Here is a 19591-nt window from a genome sequence, read left to right on the forward strand (position 1 = left end):
TTGTAAGTATGCAGAACAGATCTGGACAGGTCTGGTTACTTGCTTCTTAGGTTAGGTTCACAAAGCATTTACATGTTGATTTTTACTAACTCATTTGTTCTGGTCAGGGTCGCAGTGGGAAACTTAGGAACTGGGTGTAGGGCTAGAACATGCCCATTAAAAAATGCACACATTCACTTACTCTCTTATATTTAAAGGAAAGTAAGATCAGCCTTTTTACCTTATGCATGTTCTTCAGAGGTGGGAGGAATACAGAAAAACCAGAGATAACCCATCTGGACACTGGGAGAGCATGCAAAACTCCTTACAGATAGTGACCAGAAGTGAGTATCAAACCTCAAAGACCTCAGGAGACTTGTTGTGTGGCACTGTGTGGCACTCACTATACCATTTGTCGCCTATTCACAGAGCAGTAACACTTAAGAGAATTGTATTCCTAGGCCCAAATGATTTACATTTGATATGCGCATTCATATTTCCATGGCAAATAAATACTTAAAATACTGCATGATCATCTTATTTCATCTACAAGTACAAGGAAAAAGGTATGTGAATTTTTCAAATTTCTATTGTTGCATTAGTTACTCATACAATGTCTTCACGACAGACAAATACAATAAACCTAAAAATCGAACACACAGAAACTTATCTCTGTGTCTTTATTGAACACACTGATTAATCATTTACAGTAGAAGCTGAAAAGGTATGTGAACCTCTGGGCCATCGACTTCTCTATGATATGATTTTATATAATGAAATTAGACTACAAGTGCAGCGTGATCCTATAAAAAAGGAAACAAAGTCTAAATCTACTTTTGTTAAATGATGAGAACTCTAAGAATAATCTTACAAACATACTAAGCTAAGGCTACCAAGGCATGACTCAAGGCTCTGACCCCAGCATCCAATATGCTTGAATGTACAAACAATGCCACTGTATCGCACACCTGTATATGCCATTGTTATAAATAACCATAGGACCTATATGCTTATCAGTTAAAATTACATGACTGGTTGTAGCAGGTGGATGATATAGTTGGAAAATTCAGATGGTATACTACTGGATTGGTACAGCAGTTGTGTCTATTACCTACATGTATTTAATCACAACTAATTTTCCCTCCTCCTTTTGTTTTGCAGACTGTTGTGTACAAAGGCCTGTGGCGGGTTTGTCCTAGGTAGTGGAAGAGGAGCGCCATCCAGTGTAGACAGCTAGAAATGTTTAGGTCATCTAATAAGAAGTGTTCACACTGCAGTACTTCCTATTGGGATGTGTATTTAATTTATGTGTGGACTACACTCCCTTGCAAACCCACATCTCCTCAGAAGTGCAGTGCTGATAAAAAGTGAAACAAATCCAAGTAAAACAACAAAAAGCACTGCTAAATTTTGGAGGAATATCCAATAATACAATTTTATCTCAGCTGTAAGGCATGATGGAGAGTGCATCATGGTTTAGGGCTGCTTTGTTGCCACATGGTCAGGACAGCATACACTTACTGCCAAAGCAAGTAATTCAAATGTATTTCAAGACAGTTTATAACACTGTATCTGAGTTGGCATCCTGTCTCCCTAAGATTAAGGCAATATCACAAAAAAGACAAGCAAACTAACAAATGAATTGGGTAGAAAGCAGTATTCATTTACATTAACAGCATTTAGCAGACGCTTTTATCCGAAGCAACTTACAGTATACAGTCTAAGCAACTAAGGGTTAAGGGCCTTGCTCAAGGGTCCAACAGTGGTAACCAGGCAGTGGTGGGGTTTGAACCAGCAACCTTCTACTTACTAGTCTGGTGCCTTAACCGCTAGGCTACAATCTGCCCTATACAAGCTGACAAATGAGGTTTAATCCTTTTTTATTAAATAATTTACATTTCATTTTCAGCCTGGATGCTAATTGATTAATTAATGTGTTTAATAATGTTCAAAAACAGTACAATTGGCCACTGGCGCAGCGGTAAAGTACGCTAGCGCACCAGAGTTGGGGTTTCGAATACATCGTATCAAATCTCAGCTCTGCCTTTCTGACCGGGCTGGGCGGCTGCATGAACAACAATTGGCTGTTGTTCAGGGTTAGGGGTAAAAAGTCGGATCATAGGTCCTCATAACCGGTGCAACTGCGGCCCCTGCTGGCTGACTGATGGCGCCTGCACAGGGCTGAGGAATAATGCTGATGGTGCTTTTTTTTTTACTAATTTTTAGTAATCATTTTGACATGGATCAGACAACATTGTTGTCCTCCAGGCCACCCAAAGAGGATGGAGGTCCCTACTGAGTCTGGTTCCTCTCAAGGTTTCTTCCTGTAATTTTGAGGGAGTTTTTCATTGCCACTGTCGCCCTCGGCTTGCTCAATAGGGGTTTTTTGTCTGTTGGCCCTGGATTCTGTAAAGTTGCTTTGAGACAATGTACATTGTAAAAAGCGCTATTCAAATAAATTTGACTTGACTTGACATTGTATGAGTAATCTGTGTAGAAAGCAAGGTGTTACCTTCAGCTTAATTTTCTTGCAATTTTATGTCATTTTCAGGTATTTCAAATTCTTCACTCACAAAAAAAAACATAATACAGGTGGCATAAAGACCATCTTCTTCCCATGAGCTATGAAACGATCTGATATGCACTCATGCGCTGTGAACCTAACCTTAAAACTGAAACACGCTCCCATCATACAGAGCCTGAGGTGTGTTAGCAGACCTACTAGAGGCAAAAGCCAGCCACGGCCAGCAGGAAAGACAGAGCCAGCGTGGAGGCGGATGAATATGTAAGGGGCCCGGCATTGAATACCAGCCTGTAAGACACCACTTCCTGTTTTAGGCCACCTTCCACAGCCATGCAGCGGAACACACCCTCCTTCAAGGGCAATTCGGGAGTGCTGCCAAGAACACAAGACGAACCAAAGATGGTGCAGGGGTAGAGCTTAATGCAGTTGTCCTTTTCCCAACTGTAGTTGGCGTGGTAGGATTGAACAGGACATGGCAACATGACTGGACCATCTTTCTGGACCTGGACTTCTTTAGGAGTTGCGCCGTGTCTCTTTAGAGCTGGTACACAACAAAAACTGTTTTAGCTTTGATTCATTTATTCATAACAGTATAACAGTATAACAGTGTTAAGCTACAGTATAATGAATGCAAGAAATGTAATAAGTGCTAAAACAGCCACCCAAAAAAATCTTACCCTGTGTTTTTACACTTTCTTAAGCAGGCACTCAGTACCTACACTTCTCACTAATAAATAGCCAAAAAACCCTTCAGTGCCCTTTAAAATTTTGCTAAATCATTGTTGTGGCTAAATCATTGTTCTATCTTTTCTTTTGCAACACTCACCTCTTGTGTCCCCACACACTGATGCATTGGACTGGTCAAGGCTTTGTATCAGCTTGCTGTTGTGAAATAACAACAATAATAAAATAATAATAAGATTAAAAGTCATTACTGAGCAAACACAAATCCAGTCTCAAATAAAACTGTTTGGTATTATTCTCTTTTAAAAGGAATGATTTCATACCCAGTGGTGACGTTGTAATTTGTCGGAATCGCCAGGCACCTCTTTCTGGTTAAGTCCCACCCACAGTAAGGGTCTCTGGAGAGGATGCAGTCCTGGCAACTGTCCCCATATCGGCTGCAGTCAGCCAGTGGTAGGCGCTGGATCTCCATTGCTGTGCCTACGTAAAGGTGACCCTGGTAGAAGTAACACAGTGAACAGGATATACAAACATTTAGAGCTTATGGCCTCGTCTTCATGACATACAATAATAAAACTGACAGCTTCTGATGTATTTATTCATCCTTAAGGCCACTTCTCAGACAAAATTGTGTCTGAACTGCAACTAGACATGTAATTTTAAACCATAAAACAAATATGCAAGTAGAAAATGTTCCTTTATGACCACATTAGAGTAGCCCGGCTAGATAGCTGCTAATAGTTTGCTGTGGCATAGGTGCAACTTGTTTGCAGCCTGTTTGTCTCAATAATGTTGAAATTAAACATGGTGGCATCATCAAGTAAGAACTGAGGGACAGATAAATGCAGCCAAATACAGATATATTCTTGATACATTCTTCCAGGGCACAAGTAAACTCGGACTGGGGCAAAAGTTCACCTTTTGTCATGGCAATGACCCAAAGCATCAAGTCAAAACAACACTAGGGCGACTTTGGGGCAAGTCTCGGAATGTTCTTGAGTGGCCCAGACTTAAACCGCATTGAACATCTTTTAAGAGACCTGAAGATTAAAATTCACAGACCCTAACAGAGTTTGAGAAAATCTGCCATGAAAAATTGGATAAACTGCTTAAATCCAAATATGCAAATCTTCTAGGCACATTTCAAGAAGACTTGCAGCTGTAATTGCACTGATCAGGCATAACATTATGACCTGTTAGTGGGGGGAGGGGGGTATATTAGGCAGCAAGTGAACATTTTATCCTCAAAGTTGATATTAGAAGCAGGACAAATGGGTGAGCGTGAGGATTTGAGCGAGTTTGACAAGAGCCAAATTGTGATGGCTAGATGACCAGGTCAGAGTATCTTTAAAACTGCAGCTCTTGTGGGGTGTGTCCCGGTCTGCAGTGGTCAGTATCTATCAAAAGTGGTCCAAGGAAGGAACAGTGGTAAACCGGCGACAGGGTCATGGGCGGCCAAGGCTCATTGATGCACGTGGGGAGCAAAGGCTGGTCCGTGTGGTCCCATCCAACAGACGAGCTACTGTAGCTCAAATTGCTGAAGAAGTTCATGCTGGTTCTGATAGAAAGGTGTCAGAATACACAGTGCAGTGCAGTTTGTTGCGTATGGGGCAGCAAAAGGGGGACCAACACAATATTAGGAAGGTGGTCATTATGCTATGCCTAATCAGTGTTTATGTTACATTTCAGGTAGAAACAAGTGCAGGTCCAAGAGAATTTCCAAATGACATTTGTGTTTGCTTTGTAGGATTCTTCACATGAAGTCTTTACTCTATACTATGTAGCATGTAAATGAAACAGAACCAGTTAACTTGGTTAACATGTAGAAAACTCATAGTAAACACACTCCTCCTTTGTTTATAGGTAGAAGAGGTTTAATTTACATTATACGGTCATTGGTCATGTACCTTCTGTGAGTCAATAGCCATGTTAATGACAGGGCCATCATTGTGAAACAGAGAATACTGGGATATGATGAAGGCTTCTTCAATGGTATGGAGCACTTTAAGGACTTTCCCCTGCTCTGTGAAATACACAACATGAAAACAGACATTTTAGAAAACAAAATAATGCATTTAGCCCCCTGCACCACCATTAAATTGTAATTCTTAAATGTATTAACCAGTTTGTTGACATACATTTTTCCTCAATTACTATTTCTCTGTAAGGACTTTTGATGACTCCATGTCTCTAACAACATTCCACGTTTTATTCCCCTTTACACTCACCTGTACCCAGGTAGATCACACTGTAATGTTCATCATTGACAGCTAGCACAAAGTCTGCAACTACATGTGTGAAGTGGTCACCAGTGGGCAGGTCCAGAGAAGAGTCCCCTACCGGCCGTATCACGTCCTCAATCTCAGGATGATCCCTCATTATTCCCAGGGTCTTTGGGTTCACAGCTGCTGGATTAGGTTGACACTAGGTACAGAGCACCAGCGGTTATATTAAGTTTATATTAAGTTTATTAAGTTGTAGCCTAGTGGTTAAGGTACTGGGCCAGTAATCAGAAGGTTGCCGGTTCAAGCCTCACCACTGCCAGGTGGCCACTGTTGGACCCTTGAGCAAGGCCCTTAACCCTCAATTGCTTAGATTGTATACTGCCACAACTGTAAATCGCTTTAGATAAAAGTGTCTACTAAATGCCGTAAATGTAAAAGTTTTTATTTACATTTTTGGCATTTAGCGGACGCCTTTATCCAAAGCGACTTAGATTAGAGTTACAGTAAACAGTCTGAGCAACTAATGGGGTGGGGCCTTGCTCAAGTGGTGGGGCTTGAACCAGCAACCTTCTGATTACTAGTCCAGTACCTTAACCACTGTATTTCTGCTTGTCATCTTTGTTCCATTTTTATATAAAATTGTAAAAAAATTTAACTTCTTAATTTTCAGTGCATGGGCAGGTAGCACTGTCGCCTCACAGCAAGAAGGTCCTGGGTTCGATCCCCAGGCGGGGTGGTCCGGGTCCTTTCTGTGTGAAGTTTGCATGTTCTCCCTGTGTCAGCGTGGGTTTCCTCCAGGAGCTCCAGTTTCCTCCCACAGTCCAAAAACATGCAGTCAGGTTAACTGGAGACACTGAATTGCCCTATAGGTGAATGTGTGTGTGTGTGTGTGTGTGTATCTGCCCTGTGATGGACTGGCACCCCGTCCAGGGTCTTACTGTGTGCCTTGCGCCCATTGAAAAGCTGGGATAGGCTCCAGCACCGCCCGCGACCCTGGTTGTATAAGCAGTTAAGAAAATGAGTGAGTGAGTGAATTTTCAGTGCTTAATTAATTTCCCTAATTAAATTCATGTTCTGTCTTCTCCTCTACTGGCACCCTCACTAACAAAATGCCATTGTTGCTCAAGAACAACCAAAGCATATACATCTCTTCCTGTTCATCTTTAAACTGGACATACAGAAGGAGTCTGTGTTACAGAAGCACAAAGGTGGTCATTTGTGTTTGTCTAGCGCCCAACCAGACTGAGAGTGTCAGCAGAGGAGGCTAGCATATTAGACCACTGTGCCACCCAAATTTCCTTTCCACCTGCTCTCTTATGCTAACTGACAATGCTAGATAGTTAAAACAGCCCTAGGAGAGGCGTTTACTTTCTGATCCTAAACTATACATGCAAAACATGCAGCATGATACAAATGCAAATACATCTGTTATTTATAGTAATTAATAGTGTAAGTGAACACTGTGTACCATTCCATGTCGAGCTCCGGTGGGTGGACTGTTGTAGCCTTTAAGCTTAGACTTAGCAAACACCTGATCAATGTCTTCAATTGAGTATGCACAGACTACAGTTGTGTCCCTGTTTCAAAATAAGTACACAAAACATAAAAAGTTTATTAAAATGTGAATGTTTTATCACATCATTGATATGTACATGTACAACACATGTACACTGATCAGCCATAACATTAAAACCACCTCCTTGTTTTTACACTCACTGTCCATTTTATCAGCTCCACTAACCATATAGAAGCACTTTGTAGTTCTACAATTACTGACTGTAGTCCATCTGTTTCTCTGCATGCCTTGTTAGCCCCCTTTCACCCTGTTCTTCAATGGTCAGGACCCCCACAGGACCACCACAGAGCAGGTATTATTTAGGTGGTGGATCATTCTCAGCACTGCAGTGACACTGACATGGTGGTGGTGTGTTAGTGTGTGCTGGTATGAGTGGATAAGACACAGCAGCGCTGCTGGAGTTTTTAAACACCTCACTGTCACTGCTGGACTGAGAATAGTCCACCAACCAGAAATATATCCAGCCAAAAGCGCCCTGTGGGAAGCGTCCTGTGACTACTGATGAAGGTCTAGAAGATGACCGACTCAAACAGCAGCAGTAGATGAGCGATCGTCTCTGACTTTACATCTACAAGGTGGACCAACTAGGTAGGAGTGTCTAATAGAGTGGACAGTGAGTGGACATGATATTTAAAAACTCCAGCAGCGCTGCTGTGTCTGATCCACTCATACCAGCACAACACACACTAACACACCACCACCATGTCAGTGTCACTGCAGTGCTGAGAATGATCCACCACCTAAATAATACCTGCTTTGTGGTGGTCCTGTAGGGGTTCTGACCATTGAAGAACAGGGTGAAAGCAGGCTAAAAAGGTATGTAGAGAAACAGATGGACTACAGTCAGTAATTGTAGAACTATAAAGTGCTTCTATATGGTAAGTGGAGCTGATAAAATGGACAGTGAGTGTAGAAACAAAGAAGTGGTCATAATGTTATGCCTTATCAGTGTACACTAAATAGCCAAATATATGTGGACACTTTTCTAATTATTAAGTTCAGGTGTTTACACCACACCAGTGGCGATTTCTCTAAGACTGCAAGGGAAGCTCAGCTTCCCCTAAAATGTCAAAAATTAAATGGTCAAATATGTACACAGCGTATGAAGATCCCACCCCACACATAGTCCGACCGGTGCCCAGTCGACCGGTGGCAACGCAGAGTTTCAAACCGAGGAGTTCAGAATCTTGGAGCTGGTGTGCTAGCAGAATATCCCGCTGCACCACCTGGGTTTAATCAGTCAAAAGTCTTTTTGACTGATTAAGCAAAACTGTGAACAGCCTTCCCAGAACAGTGGAGGCTGTTAGAGCTGCAAAAGAGGGGAGAACAACTCTATATTGATGCTTATGATTTTGAATGTCTAGCAAGCTCATGATCTGGCGTCTACATAATTTTGGCCATAAAGTGTACTTTACAGATGCAGTACGTAACCAACACTTACCAGGCATTGGAGAAAAGTCCATACATGACCCCGGTGCGATGCAAGGATGCCAGCACAAATGCTTGTTTGATGTTGTTGTACTGCTTAGGTGTGTTGGCTGTCCCACACATCACCCGAGCTTTCAGAAACGTAGTCCAGGAGTCAGGCAGGACAGTCTTTATGCCTCCCTCATCGTTCTAAATCACAAACAACAAAAATGCCGTCCTGTCTGTCCATTGTCCAGCGCATAGTTCATTTAAATTCATCATTTGGTTTAATTACTTGAACGCCATGATTATTTCTAGACTTACCATGCAAAACCTTCCAATCCGGGCCCTGTATGGCTCTTCGTCTGAGCTGGCTGTCCTGTTAATCTCACTGAAGAAAATGTAAATTTCTTCATTGTGTTTTTGCGTGGCTGGAATGACTGCTGCTCCAGCAAACTGAGGGTCTGATAAACACAGGAAAACATTTGCTTTAACTAAAGGGGTTGACCTGTATTGAGTGTTTAAATTGTAATTATTGTTATATTGTCCCTGTAGAACAGCGAATGCATTGGGATGCAAATTTCGCACACTGGAGACAGAATACAGTAAAAGGTCCTGGATTCTTTCACTCGCAGGTTTTTTCTCAGTTATACACCAATCAGCCATAACATTAAAACCACCTCCTTGTTTCTACACTCACTGTCAATTTTATCAGCTCCACTTACCATATAGAAGCACTTTGTAGTTCTACAATTACTGACTGTAGTCCATCTATTTTTCTACCTACCTTTTTAGCCTGCTTTCACCCTGTTCTTCAATGGCCAGGACCACCACAGAGCAGGTATTATTTAGATGGTGGATCATTCTCAGCACTGCAGTGACACTGACATGGTGGTGGTGTGTTAGTGTGTGTTGTGCTGGTATGAGTGGATCATTCTCAGCAGTCCACTCACTGTCCACTCTATTAGACACTCCTACCTAGTTGGTTCACCTTGTAGATGTAAAGTCAGAGACGATCGCTCATCTATTGCTGCTGTTTGAGTTGGTCATCTTCTAGACCTTCATCAGTGGTCACAGGACGCTGCCCACGGGGGCTGTTGGCTGGAGATATTTTTGGTTGGTGGACTATTTTCAGTCCAGCAGTGACAGTGAGGTGTTTAAAAACTCCATCAGTGCTGCTGTGTCTTGTCCACTCATACCAGCACAACACACACTAACACACCACCACCATGTCAGTGTCACTGCAGTGCTGAGAATGATCCACCACCTAAATAATACCTGCCTGGTGTGGGTCCTGACCATTAAAGAACAGGGTGAAAGCAGGCTAAAAAGTATGTAGAGAAACAGATGGACTACAGTCAGTAATTGTAGAACTACAAAGTGCTTTTATATGGTGAGTGAAGCTGATAAAATGGACAGTGAGTGTAGAAACAAGGAGGTGGTTTTAATGTTATGCCTGATCGGTGCACATCTTAACTAGAAACTGGTACATTTATTATGGATGCTTTCTTGCCATGGTAAGTAAAGCACTTCTTGGCGTAGTATAAAAAAGTAAATGGTTTGAGAAGGAATTTTTAGAACATAATTGCATGAACCTTGACGGTTCTTCAGCTAAATGTGCTGCATCATTACCCACCCATCATGGCTGCCCTAAGATGCTCTTATCTTACTATGAGTCAATATCAAGAGCTGCACTTATTCACTGGCATTCTGTAAAATATTAATGTTTTTTTATCTGCAGAGGTAAAATGTTGACTAAGAGCACTTATTAAGGCCAAAATAATTAAGAATTTAAATTAAATTAAGAAATCAGCAGGTTGTAGGAAGACAGATCTGTTGGCATGTATTCCTAACTTAAAATGTACATCTTTAGTGCACTATGTGACACCTCAGTCGACTCACTCAATAGCCATTTGCTCTCGGTCTTCAGCAGCTTGCTGGAGCTGTAGGTGCGACGAATAAAGCCAGGCTGATTTGGAGCAGCTGACAAAGCAGAATACAAACTCCCATCTGAGAAAAAGAGCAGAAGAAGCAGAAAGACACAATTCCTGAATTCAAGTTAAAAGAGTCCTGTACTGGTATGCAATCGTTATTCATAAGCAGTGAATGTTTCATTACCTGCTGAAAGACTGACAGAGCGTTGAGAAGGGACAGGAGGTGATATATCTGATGGTGATGTCCTCTGTGGCATGTCAGAGAGGACAGTCTTATTCACCTAATAGAAGAGATAATGAGAATTTTGATTGGAGTCGTTTCACTCTGCATGGCCGTTGTTGGCGGGGACAGGTGGTACGGAAGCGCAGATGATTGATGTGTCAGTTCCGTTTAATTGACAGTCCCTTGTGCCTTGTTAGCATTAATTTGTGTTATAGAAGAAATTAGATTTTATGCTTAATAATACTTAAAGTTTAGTAATATGCTGTTTTGTGTCTTGAATCCTTTGTTATGTTGTGCTGGAGTGGAGACTTGGAGTTTAGACTACAGAGATAAGCAACTATTGTTAAGCAATAACATGGGGTAATTGTTAACAGGGTGGGCTTCAAAGCCCAACACCCAATGTCATGTGACCAGAGCAGTATAAGAGATAGCCATTGCATCTGATCTGGGTTCTTGTCCAGAGAGACTGCTTGAGGAACCCACGATCGTTCCAATAAATTCTTCAATCCAGTCCAACCAACAATAATCTTTGTTTTTATTATTTTATTATTTATTATTTTTACATGACATTTGCTACAAGTGGGAGCTTTTCTTTATATTATAGCTTCTCCATATCAGACTTGCTAGCTGTTCTGTTGGTACCTGGATAAGCAAGCTGCCCCAGAGATGGTGTGATGACCCCATAAGATAATTTATTATAGGGTTGTTGGGGGATTGGCATCAGTCTCACACCAAGGGGCAATTTAGAGCATTAGTATATATATATACATATATATATATATATATATATATATATATATATATATATATATATATATATATATATATATATATATATATATATAAAATACAGAATATCACCTTGATTTTTATTATTACAGTAAGTACTGTATATACACCTATCAGGCATAACATTGTGATTATGACCACCTTCCTAATATTGTGTTGGTCTGCCTTGCTGCCATAACAGCCCTGAATCGTCAAGGCATGGAGTCTGACACCTTTCTATCAGAACCAGCATTAACTCCTTCAACAATTTCAGCTACAGTAGCTCGTCTGTTGGATCGGACCACACGGGCCAGCCTTCGCTCCCCACGTGCATCAATGAGCCTTGGCCGCCCATGACCCTGTCACCGGTTTACCACTGTTCCTTTCTTGGAGTACTTTCTATAGATACTGACCACTGCACACCGGGAACACCCCACAAGAGCTGTGTTTTTGGAGATGCTCTGACCCAGTTTGGCCCTCGTCAAACTCGCTCAGATCCTCACGCTCGCCCATTTTTCCTGCTTCTAACATCAACTTTGAGGATAAAATGTTCACTTGCTGCCTAATATATCCCCCCCACTAACAGGTGCCGTGATGAAGAGATAATCAGTGTTATTCACTTCACCTGTCAGTGGTCATAATGTTATGCCTAGTCGGTGTTTACCATAACAATTAGTACTTGTATTATATGTGCATGCATGCAGGTTCAGTTAAAATATATTAAGAAAATATGTAGCACCTTACCAGTAGCCAGCATTTAGGTGTGCCTGCATTCGTCCCACAGACCACAAAGGTGTCATTGACCTTCTCAATGACAGTGATGAAATTATCACAGTTAAGCTGTAAAATTTAAAAACATGTAACACAATTAGATGCACTTGGGCCTAAAAACAGAGCTCTGCATCCTATACAGCAAATACCAGATACAAATCACATATCATCAAAAACAGCCCCAGTTCTGGACTGCTTTGCTTGGTGGGGCAGTAAAACATAATGGGTGGGCATGTCGTCATATTTTTAAAGCCAGGGCTTGATTTGTGGAGGGATGATGCCAGCAGAGTGAATGATACTGGTTTAAATTGAAATATGAGGTAAAGAAATAAACTGGTGGTGTCCGACTTGACATGGAGGAGCCCTCAGATATGACACTGGCAAGTTCGGTAGATTTTTTTGAAAGCAGAAGACGATGCATTATAGGTTTTCCTACAATGTATGATTATTACATGCAAAAATTCACACACAAAAAAACATACAGAAAGGTATCAAGTAAAGTCCGACAGATTAGCTGCTACTAACTAGCAGCTAACTGCTAATAGAATAATTAAAACTATATTAAAAGTAAGTAATATTAAGCAACGAATCACCACGTTAAGCAAACGTTACCATGTGGAAGTGAGTTTAACCTCAAAGAAGTGTTTTTTTATTATTATTGTTTTTATGCATTTTCTCCCTTTTTTTTCCTTTTAAGCGTGTCCAATTGCCCGATTGCGTCATGCTTCCTCTCCACCAATGCCATCCCCGCTCTGATTGAGGAGAACGAAGCTCACCCACGCCCCCTCTGACACGTGGGCAGCATGCCTTATGCATCTTATCACCTACACTTTGACGAGTGCAGTGCAGCTCAGCATTGTGTACAGAGAGACACACCCTGAGAGCACTCTTTTCCCATCTCTGTGCAGGCGCCATCAATCAGCCAGCAGAGGTCGTAATTGCATTAGTTATGAGAGAGAGATCCTATCTGGCTTAATCCCACCCATATCTGAATAACAGGCCAATCGTTGGCCGGCAGGCAGAGCTGAGACTCGATACAATGTATTTGAGATCCCAGCTCTGGTTCCAGTGTGTGTTTTTACCGCTGCGCCACCTGAGCGGCCCTCAAAGAAGTGTTTTATCAAAAATAATCAAAGAAATAACTTCACACTGAACAGCAAAACATGTTTTTGTGATTGGTTTAGAGATAATAAAAAAAAAAAATAGGCTTTGCTTGCGTTGTGCTTGGAGGGCAGCGAGAAAATCTGGTGGGGCAATCCCCCCCCTCCTTCCTAGTGCCGGCCCTGATCAAAAATGACTGCTGATGTCAGTCTTCAGTAAATAAATACTGCAGGCTTTATTCACATACATAATAAAAGATAACTCGAATCACATACAAGTAAAAATACCTTTTGGAACCTTAAACATCAAAGCAAATGTAAGAAACACTGCATTTTATTAGGATTTTCCATACTGTCCCAACTTTTTCTGATTTGAGGTTGCAAGAAATGTTATGTCTATGAATACCACTGACCTTGAAAACTAACCTTATTCAGTCTACTGTGAGTGATGAGCTTCTAATCATTTATGACTATTTCAGTAGAATTAAAATGAGGCCACTCTGTCCTCCTCTCTACACTGTGTGAGGAGTATCTGATTGTCTAACTTGACATTCAGTTACATTTAAAGTTTAAATGTAAAGTCTTTTGGCACAGCAGCCACTAAGCACATGGTGATCTAAAGCTTGTAAGGCTGCAATCAGTGTCACCAATGTTTCAGCATCTTCTAATTCATCCCAAGCCTGTTTTATTCCTAGTTCACACTACTACCCGATTTTCACTAGGTGACTGGTTGCCGCTAGATTTCCTGGCTCGGGAGCAACTTGGCGTTCGCTCAATCGCTATGTGTGAACTACTCAACAACTTGATCCAAGCAGCGAGAGATATCTAGCTTGCCAAATATCTGGATCCGAGTTGCCAGACAGCCAATGAGAACGCAAGATACGGTGTGAGGGAAAACACAGGGGTGGAGTGTAAACAGGTGGGACAGGGGCATAATATAGTTTATATCAGAATACATCGGCACACACACAAGTTTACAGTATTTCTGATCTTATCGTTCTCTACAAAACACCAACGTTGCATTGCAAAAATATTTATTAACCTACAATTCACTATAGAACAATCCATGCTGGTCGCGAAGCCAAATCCACTCAGATTTATTTATTTTTCCTCGTTGATTTTACGCTGCACATCAGCGCACAAACTTTGATCGCTCGCTACTTGTTGACGTGCATTTTTGGACGTGGTATCATTAAACCCCTCGTCACTTCTCCCGTTTGTTTTCATGACAAAACTTAGTTTGGGAGACCAGAGAAGCTCGCCTGTGATTCCAGTTGGTGATAGATGGTGTAGTGTGAAACCCCCTATCACCGATCAGTCGTGTAGTGTGAAAGCCACACCGACTTGAAAGACTCCCGATTACAAGAGATCCAGTCGTGTAGTGTGAACTGTACAGCGACCTGACCACTTGGAAAGTCGTGCAGTGTGAACTTGGCATTAGCGGTTCTTGGGTTGCATCTGACACCTATCAAGACAGTTTGTGTTTTTTTAGATCCTGCCATAATACCACTGTTCCACCCAAGACTGCCAAGACATGCACATTTTAAATGTATTTAAACGTTTGACTCAGCTGTATGAAGCAGAAGCTTTAATCTAAGACATTAGAGAAAGATGCAGAAAAAGTGAATCTACTGTAGGTACTTACCTGTTGTACTGATCTGGAGGGACAGGTTGCTTTGGCACTTTCATCAGCAAGTACAGGTATCTGCAAATCAATACAATTACTTGTATTACTTACCGGCTGTTCATCTACTACAGCTTTTCTCATTGATATTTATTAAAGCACAATGTTTTTGCTCTCAGAGCTACTGCATCTTATCTATTTTTCAGACAGACGGTGTTATACACCGATCAGCCATAAAATTAAAACCACCTCCTTGTTTCTACACTCACTGTTCATTTTATCAGCTCCACTTACCATATAGAAGCACTTTGAAGTCCAACAATTACTGACTGTAGTCCATCTGTTTCTCTACATACCTTTTTAACCTGCTTTCACCCTGTTCTTCAATGACACTGACATGGTAGTGGTGTGTTAGTGTGTGTTGTGCTGGTAAGAGTGGATCAGACACAGCAGAGTTTTTAAATACCGTGTCCACTCACTGTCCACTCTATTAGACACTCCTACCTAGTTGGTCCACCTTGTAGATGTAAAGTCAAAGACGATCGCTCATCTATTGCTGCTGTTTGAGTCGGTCATCTTCTAGACCTTCATCAGTGGTCACAGGACGCTGTTGGCTGGATATATTTTTGGTTGGTGGACTATTCTCAGTCCAGCAGTGACAGTGAGGTGTTTAAAAACTCCAGCAGTGCTGCTGTGTCTGATCCACTCATACCAGCACAACACACACTAACACACCAACACTATGTCAGTGTCACTGCATTGCTGAGAATGATCCACCACCCAAATAATACCTGCTCTGTAGTGGTCCTGTGGGGGTCCTGACCATTGAAGAACAGGGTGAAAGGGGGCTAACAAAGCATGCAGAGAAACAGATGGACTACAGTCAGTAATTGTAGAACTACAAAGTGCTTCTATATGGTAAGTGAAGCTGATAAAATAGACAGTGTGTGTAGAAACAAGGAGGTGGTTTTAATGTTATGGCTGATCGGTGTACTTGTATTAACTTATTTATCTAGACCCATACCTGTGTGTCCTGCACTCCTTTGTGGGTGAATGTGAGAATATAGATGACTGCTTGACCACCCACATACAGAACATCACTCCCCTGTTGGTGGTACACAGTCATGTAGTTCTCTGGTTTTGAAATATGAAACCCTGCTGGCTCTAACAGACAGTTTAAAGAAGACTGGATCATAAATACTGTATGCAACTGCTATTCTCATGACTTTCATGCACATTTGAACAGAAATGTAAATAAAAATATGGAAAATATATTGTGATATAAAGATACATTTTATGAGTTGCACCAATAACCAAACAAAACAGTTTATTTATTTATTTATTAGGATTTTAACGTCATGTTTTACACTTTGGTTACATTCATGACAGGAACGGTGGTTACTCATTACACAAGATTCATCAGTTCACAAGTTTAATGTCAAACACAGTCATGGACAATTTTGTATCTCCAATTCACCTCACTTGCACGTCTTTGGACTGTGGGAGGAAACCGGTGCACCCGGAGGAAACCCACGCAGACATAGGAGAACATGCAAACTCCACACAGAAAGGAACTGGGGATCAAACCCAGGACCTTCTTGCTGTGAGGCGACAGTGCTACCCACTCACTCACTTTCTTATTCGCTTATTAATATGCAGATTCAATCATAATCATAATTAACATCAGTGAATATTTGAGAGTCTGATGCTTTCTGTACTGATTGTGGATGGAGGGCTTCGAAGAGTATGGATGAAGCGTGTATGGAATAAGTAATTGAATTTTCTGGAATTTTCCATGGGCTATTTTACGGTGTGTGTGTGTGTGTGTGTGTGTGTGTGTGTGTGCGTGCCTGCGTGTGTGTGATAGGGTCGAATTTAATTTTGTTCAGTCTCTGAAATGTCCCAATTGCTGCAATGGCATCATCTCTGTAGCTGCATTGCAGCGTCGCAGCTCTTGAACGCATCACAGGAAGCTGTACTATATAAACATTACGATGCTGTGATGTACAGAATCTCAGCTGATCACTTCATAAATGCGCTCGGTTTCGGTCCTAAACCTGATATTATCTGTGGATTGATGCTATTCAGGCTTCATTTTCTTACTACAGCAAACCTATTAATCCTATTAATCACGGATGCCAGATGTTGCCATGGTAACAGGTCATAAATACTTAAACTAGACTTCCCAATTGTCTTTACACAGCAAAAAATCTCCATTTTTGTACACACAGCAAATCCAGCCAAACATTTTGCTAATCACCTTCTTTTAAGAAGCAGACGCAGTGTGCGCAGCATCCGACACCTCACTGTGATGTAGCCTTGGTGTTTCATGTAACCCTTTAACAACATTACATCCAGTCCAGTCTGACCAGCTAGAACCAGCCTTACATGCTACATAATTCCAGTGTCCAAAACTCCTACACACCATATCAGTACAGTCTGACAAGCACAAACCAGTCTAACCAGCTAAAACCAACCTGTAACCTGTGTCCATAACACACCTATACTACAATATCACCATACTGTTAAGCTAGGACCATGTCATAAGTGTTGAATCCTTGTCAAATCATTAAAAAAAACCAGCCTCCTCAGCTGAGACTGGTTACAAACAAGAACAGCTGGTATTTGTTGATTGAATCAATCAACCCAAGTCTATAGGTACAGCCTTACCAGCTGTGCATGCCCTAAAGCCCACTAGGATCATCTAAACAATTAAACCTAATTAAGCCAATTGAACCACCTATGTCAGACTGGGACCAGGACCCCGTCCCAAATCCTGACCGATTAAAACCAACCTGTGAGTGTCTAAATCCACTGTGCAGCCAATTAGAACCAATCCAGATGGCAAGAGTATGTTGACCCAACATCGGTCAACGTCAATTTGGGTGCATTTTAAGAACCTTGGATAATGTTTGGTAACTAAATACCACCGTTTACCCCAAGTCAGCTCCACCAAGGTTTATGCATATAGCCCTACATGATTTGAAATTGTGTAAATCTCCATGTCTGGCATTCGCACCATTACTATTGTCCATGAGTCAACTGGTTTACTGAATTGCACAAAGGTAGCCTATGTGAGTCAAGTACTGGCATAGCACATCTTCGCCCCCACATAGGTCCACTCCCCATCATTTGGTCCGGTTCACCATAAAGAGTCGACTCCTTGGCTACGACTTGACCTCTGCTTTTAGAAACATTGCCAGTTTGTGTGTTTATAGTGTAAATTGCTTTGTAAATATGCATTACGATTATTCGATTAAGTTATTTGCAAGTTATTTAAGGTGGCCAAGTCAAAATATTCAACTATATTAAAGAAACAGTCATCACATAAAGTCATCTCAACAGTGGCGATTCCAGTGCCCCTGTGACAACCAGCAACCAGCTTGGACCCCCCTACGGCCCCCCTAGGAATACAGTATATGTAACTCTAATTGAATATGAAAAAGAAAAGGACTGAATAAGTGACATTTAAGCAGAGCAAATGCCTTACATGGTGATTCTTCGTTGATCTGTTTACATCAAACTCAAGAAAATGTAGACTGAGCCGCTCAGGTGGTGCAGCGGTAAAAAGACACGCTGAAACCAAAGCTGGATTCTGAGTACATCGTATCGAATCCAGCTCTGCCTTACCGATTAGAGGCTGAGTGGCTGTATGAGCAACGATTGGCCGGTTGCTCAGTTGGGGGGTGGGACAAAGAACCGGATGTGGGTCTCTCTCTGTCAGAATGCGATTACGACCTCTGCCGGCTGATTAGAGGCGCCTGCACGGAGATGAGGATGCATTTTTGCCACCCACACATTGATGAGTGTTGTGCCCCCTAGCGTTGCATGCGGAGAGACACACCCTAAGAGTACATGTTTCGGAGGGGATATGGGTTAGCTTCGATCTCCTCGGTCAGGGCAGGGTTCGGCATAGACAGAGAGGAAGCACGATGCAAATTGAACAATTGGATGCGCTAAAGGGGGAGAAACAGGGGGAAAAAAAAAAGAAAAAAAAGAAAATGTAGACTGAAAACTGCATAAATAAAATGTTGAATTCTATTGAATATGGACTGTTTCCTCTTAATGCCCACAATGCACATTTGGGCAGAAAGTAATTGGCCCCTCTAACATAGCCTCTGGCCCCTGCCTGCTCCCCCCCCCCCCCCTCACATGGTCCAGAACCACCACTGCATCTCAAAGCACCAACCAACTCATTCCAGCAAAACTCCCAGCTAAATTCATTGTAAAAAGGAAACTGTTGTTTTGTGAAGCATGATCAGCTTAGACTGGGCTGTTGTTTTTAGCAAGGGTTTGATAAATTTGGTAATTTAGAAGACCAGTGCCTGTTTTTTTCCCCCTAAAGCTTCAACCATGTAAATAAGGGTAATAAATCTTTCCAGATTTTCAATGCGCCTTCAGTTGCCATGGTTATTAAACCCCAACCTTGCATTTCACCATTTATTCCTTTAGATTCCTTACAAACAACAACAAACAGGTTACATTCGCATCATTATTCTACATTAAGTACAGATATTAAGACAGCTTTTAGAAACAGTGATAGGAAACAGGGCGTTTGTGCCCGCCTGCAGGACAAGACGTGCCAGATTCCCGAACAATGTGACGTACCGTGTTCAAAAAGCAATATATATATATATATATATATATATATATATATATATATATATTAATAAAACAAAATACATCTTTCCTACCTTGCATGGAAAATTTTAGTCGAGGAGAATTTCCAGCCAGGACTAAAGAAAACAACGTTGTCCAGAGTATGACTGGATTCAT

At 41.6% G+C, this 19591-nt stretch overlaps 1 protein-coding gene across 1 annotated transcript; it reads right to left on the reverse strand.

Annotated features, from left to right (window-relative positions):
• Positions 1 to 1812: 1812 nt before the first annotated feature.
• si:ch211-113g11.6 (uncharacterized protein LOC559008 homolog) lies at positions 1813 to 19591 on the reverse strand. The gene is made up of 14 exons (XM_062992469.1): positions 19510 to 19591; positions 15840 to 15979; positions 14837 to 14896; positions 12065 to 12160; positions 10514 to 10610; positions 10298 to 10405; positions 8720 to 8859; positions 8430 to 8605; positions 6881 to 6989; positions 5416 to 5611; positions 5095 to 5210; positions 3511 to 3683; positions 3330 to 3385; positions 1813 to 3044 (listed from the first exon to the last, which is right to left on the reverse strand). Exons 1-14 carry the CDS (start codon positions 19589 to 19591, stop codon positions 2701 to 2703), a joined length of 1893 nt encoding a protein of 630 aa, XP_062848539.1. The 3' UTR covers positions 1813 to 2700.

The sequence above is a fragment of the Trichomycterus rosablanca genome, chromosome 3 (genome assembly GCF_030014385.1).
Source record: "Trichomycterus rosablanca isolate fTriRos1 chromosome 3, fTriRos1.hap1, whole genome shotgun sequence".
Lineage (NCBI taxonomy): Eukaryota > Metazoa > Chordata > Actinopteri > Siluriformes > Trichomycteridae > Trichomycterus > Trichomycterus rosablanca.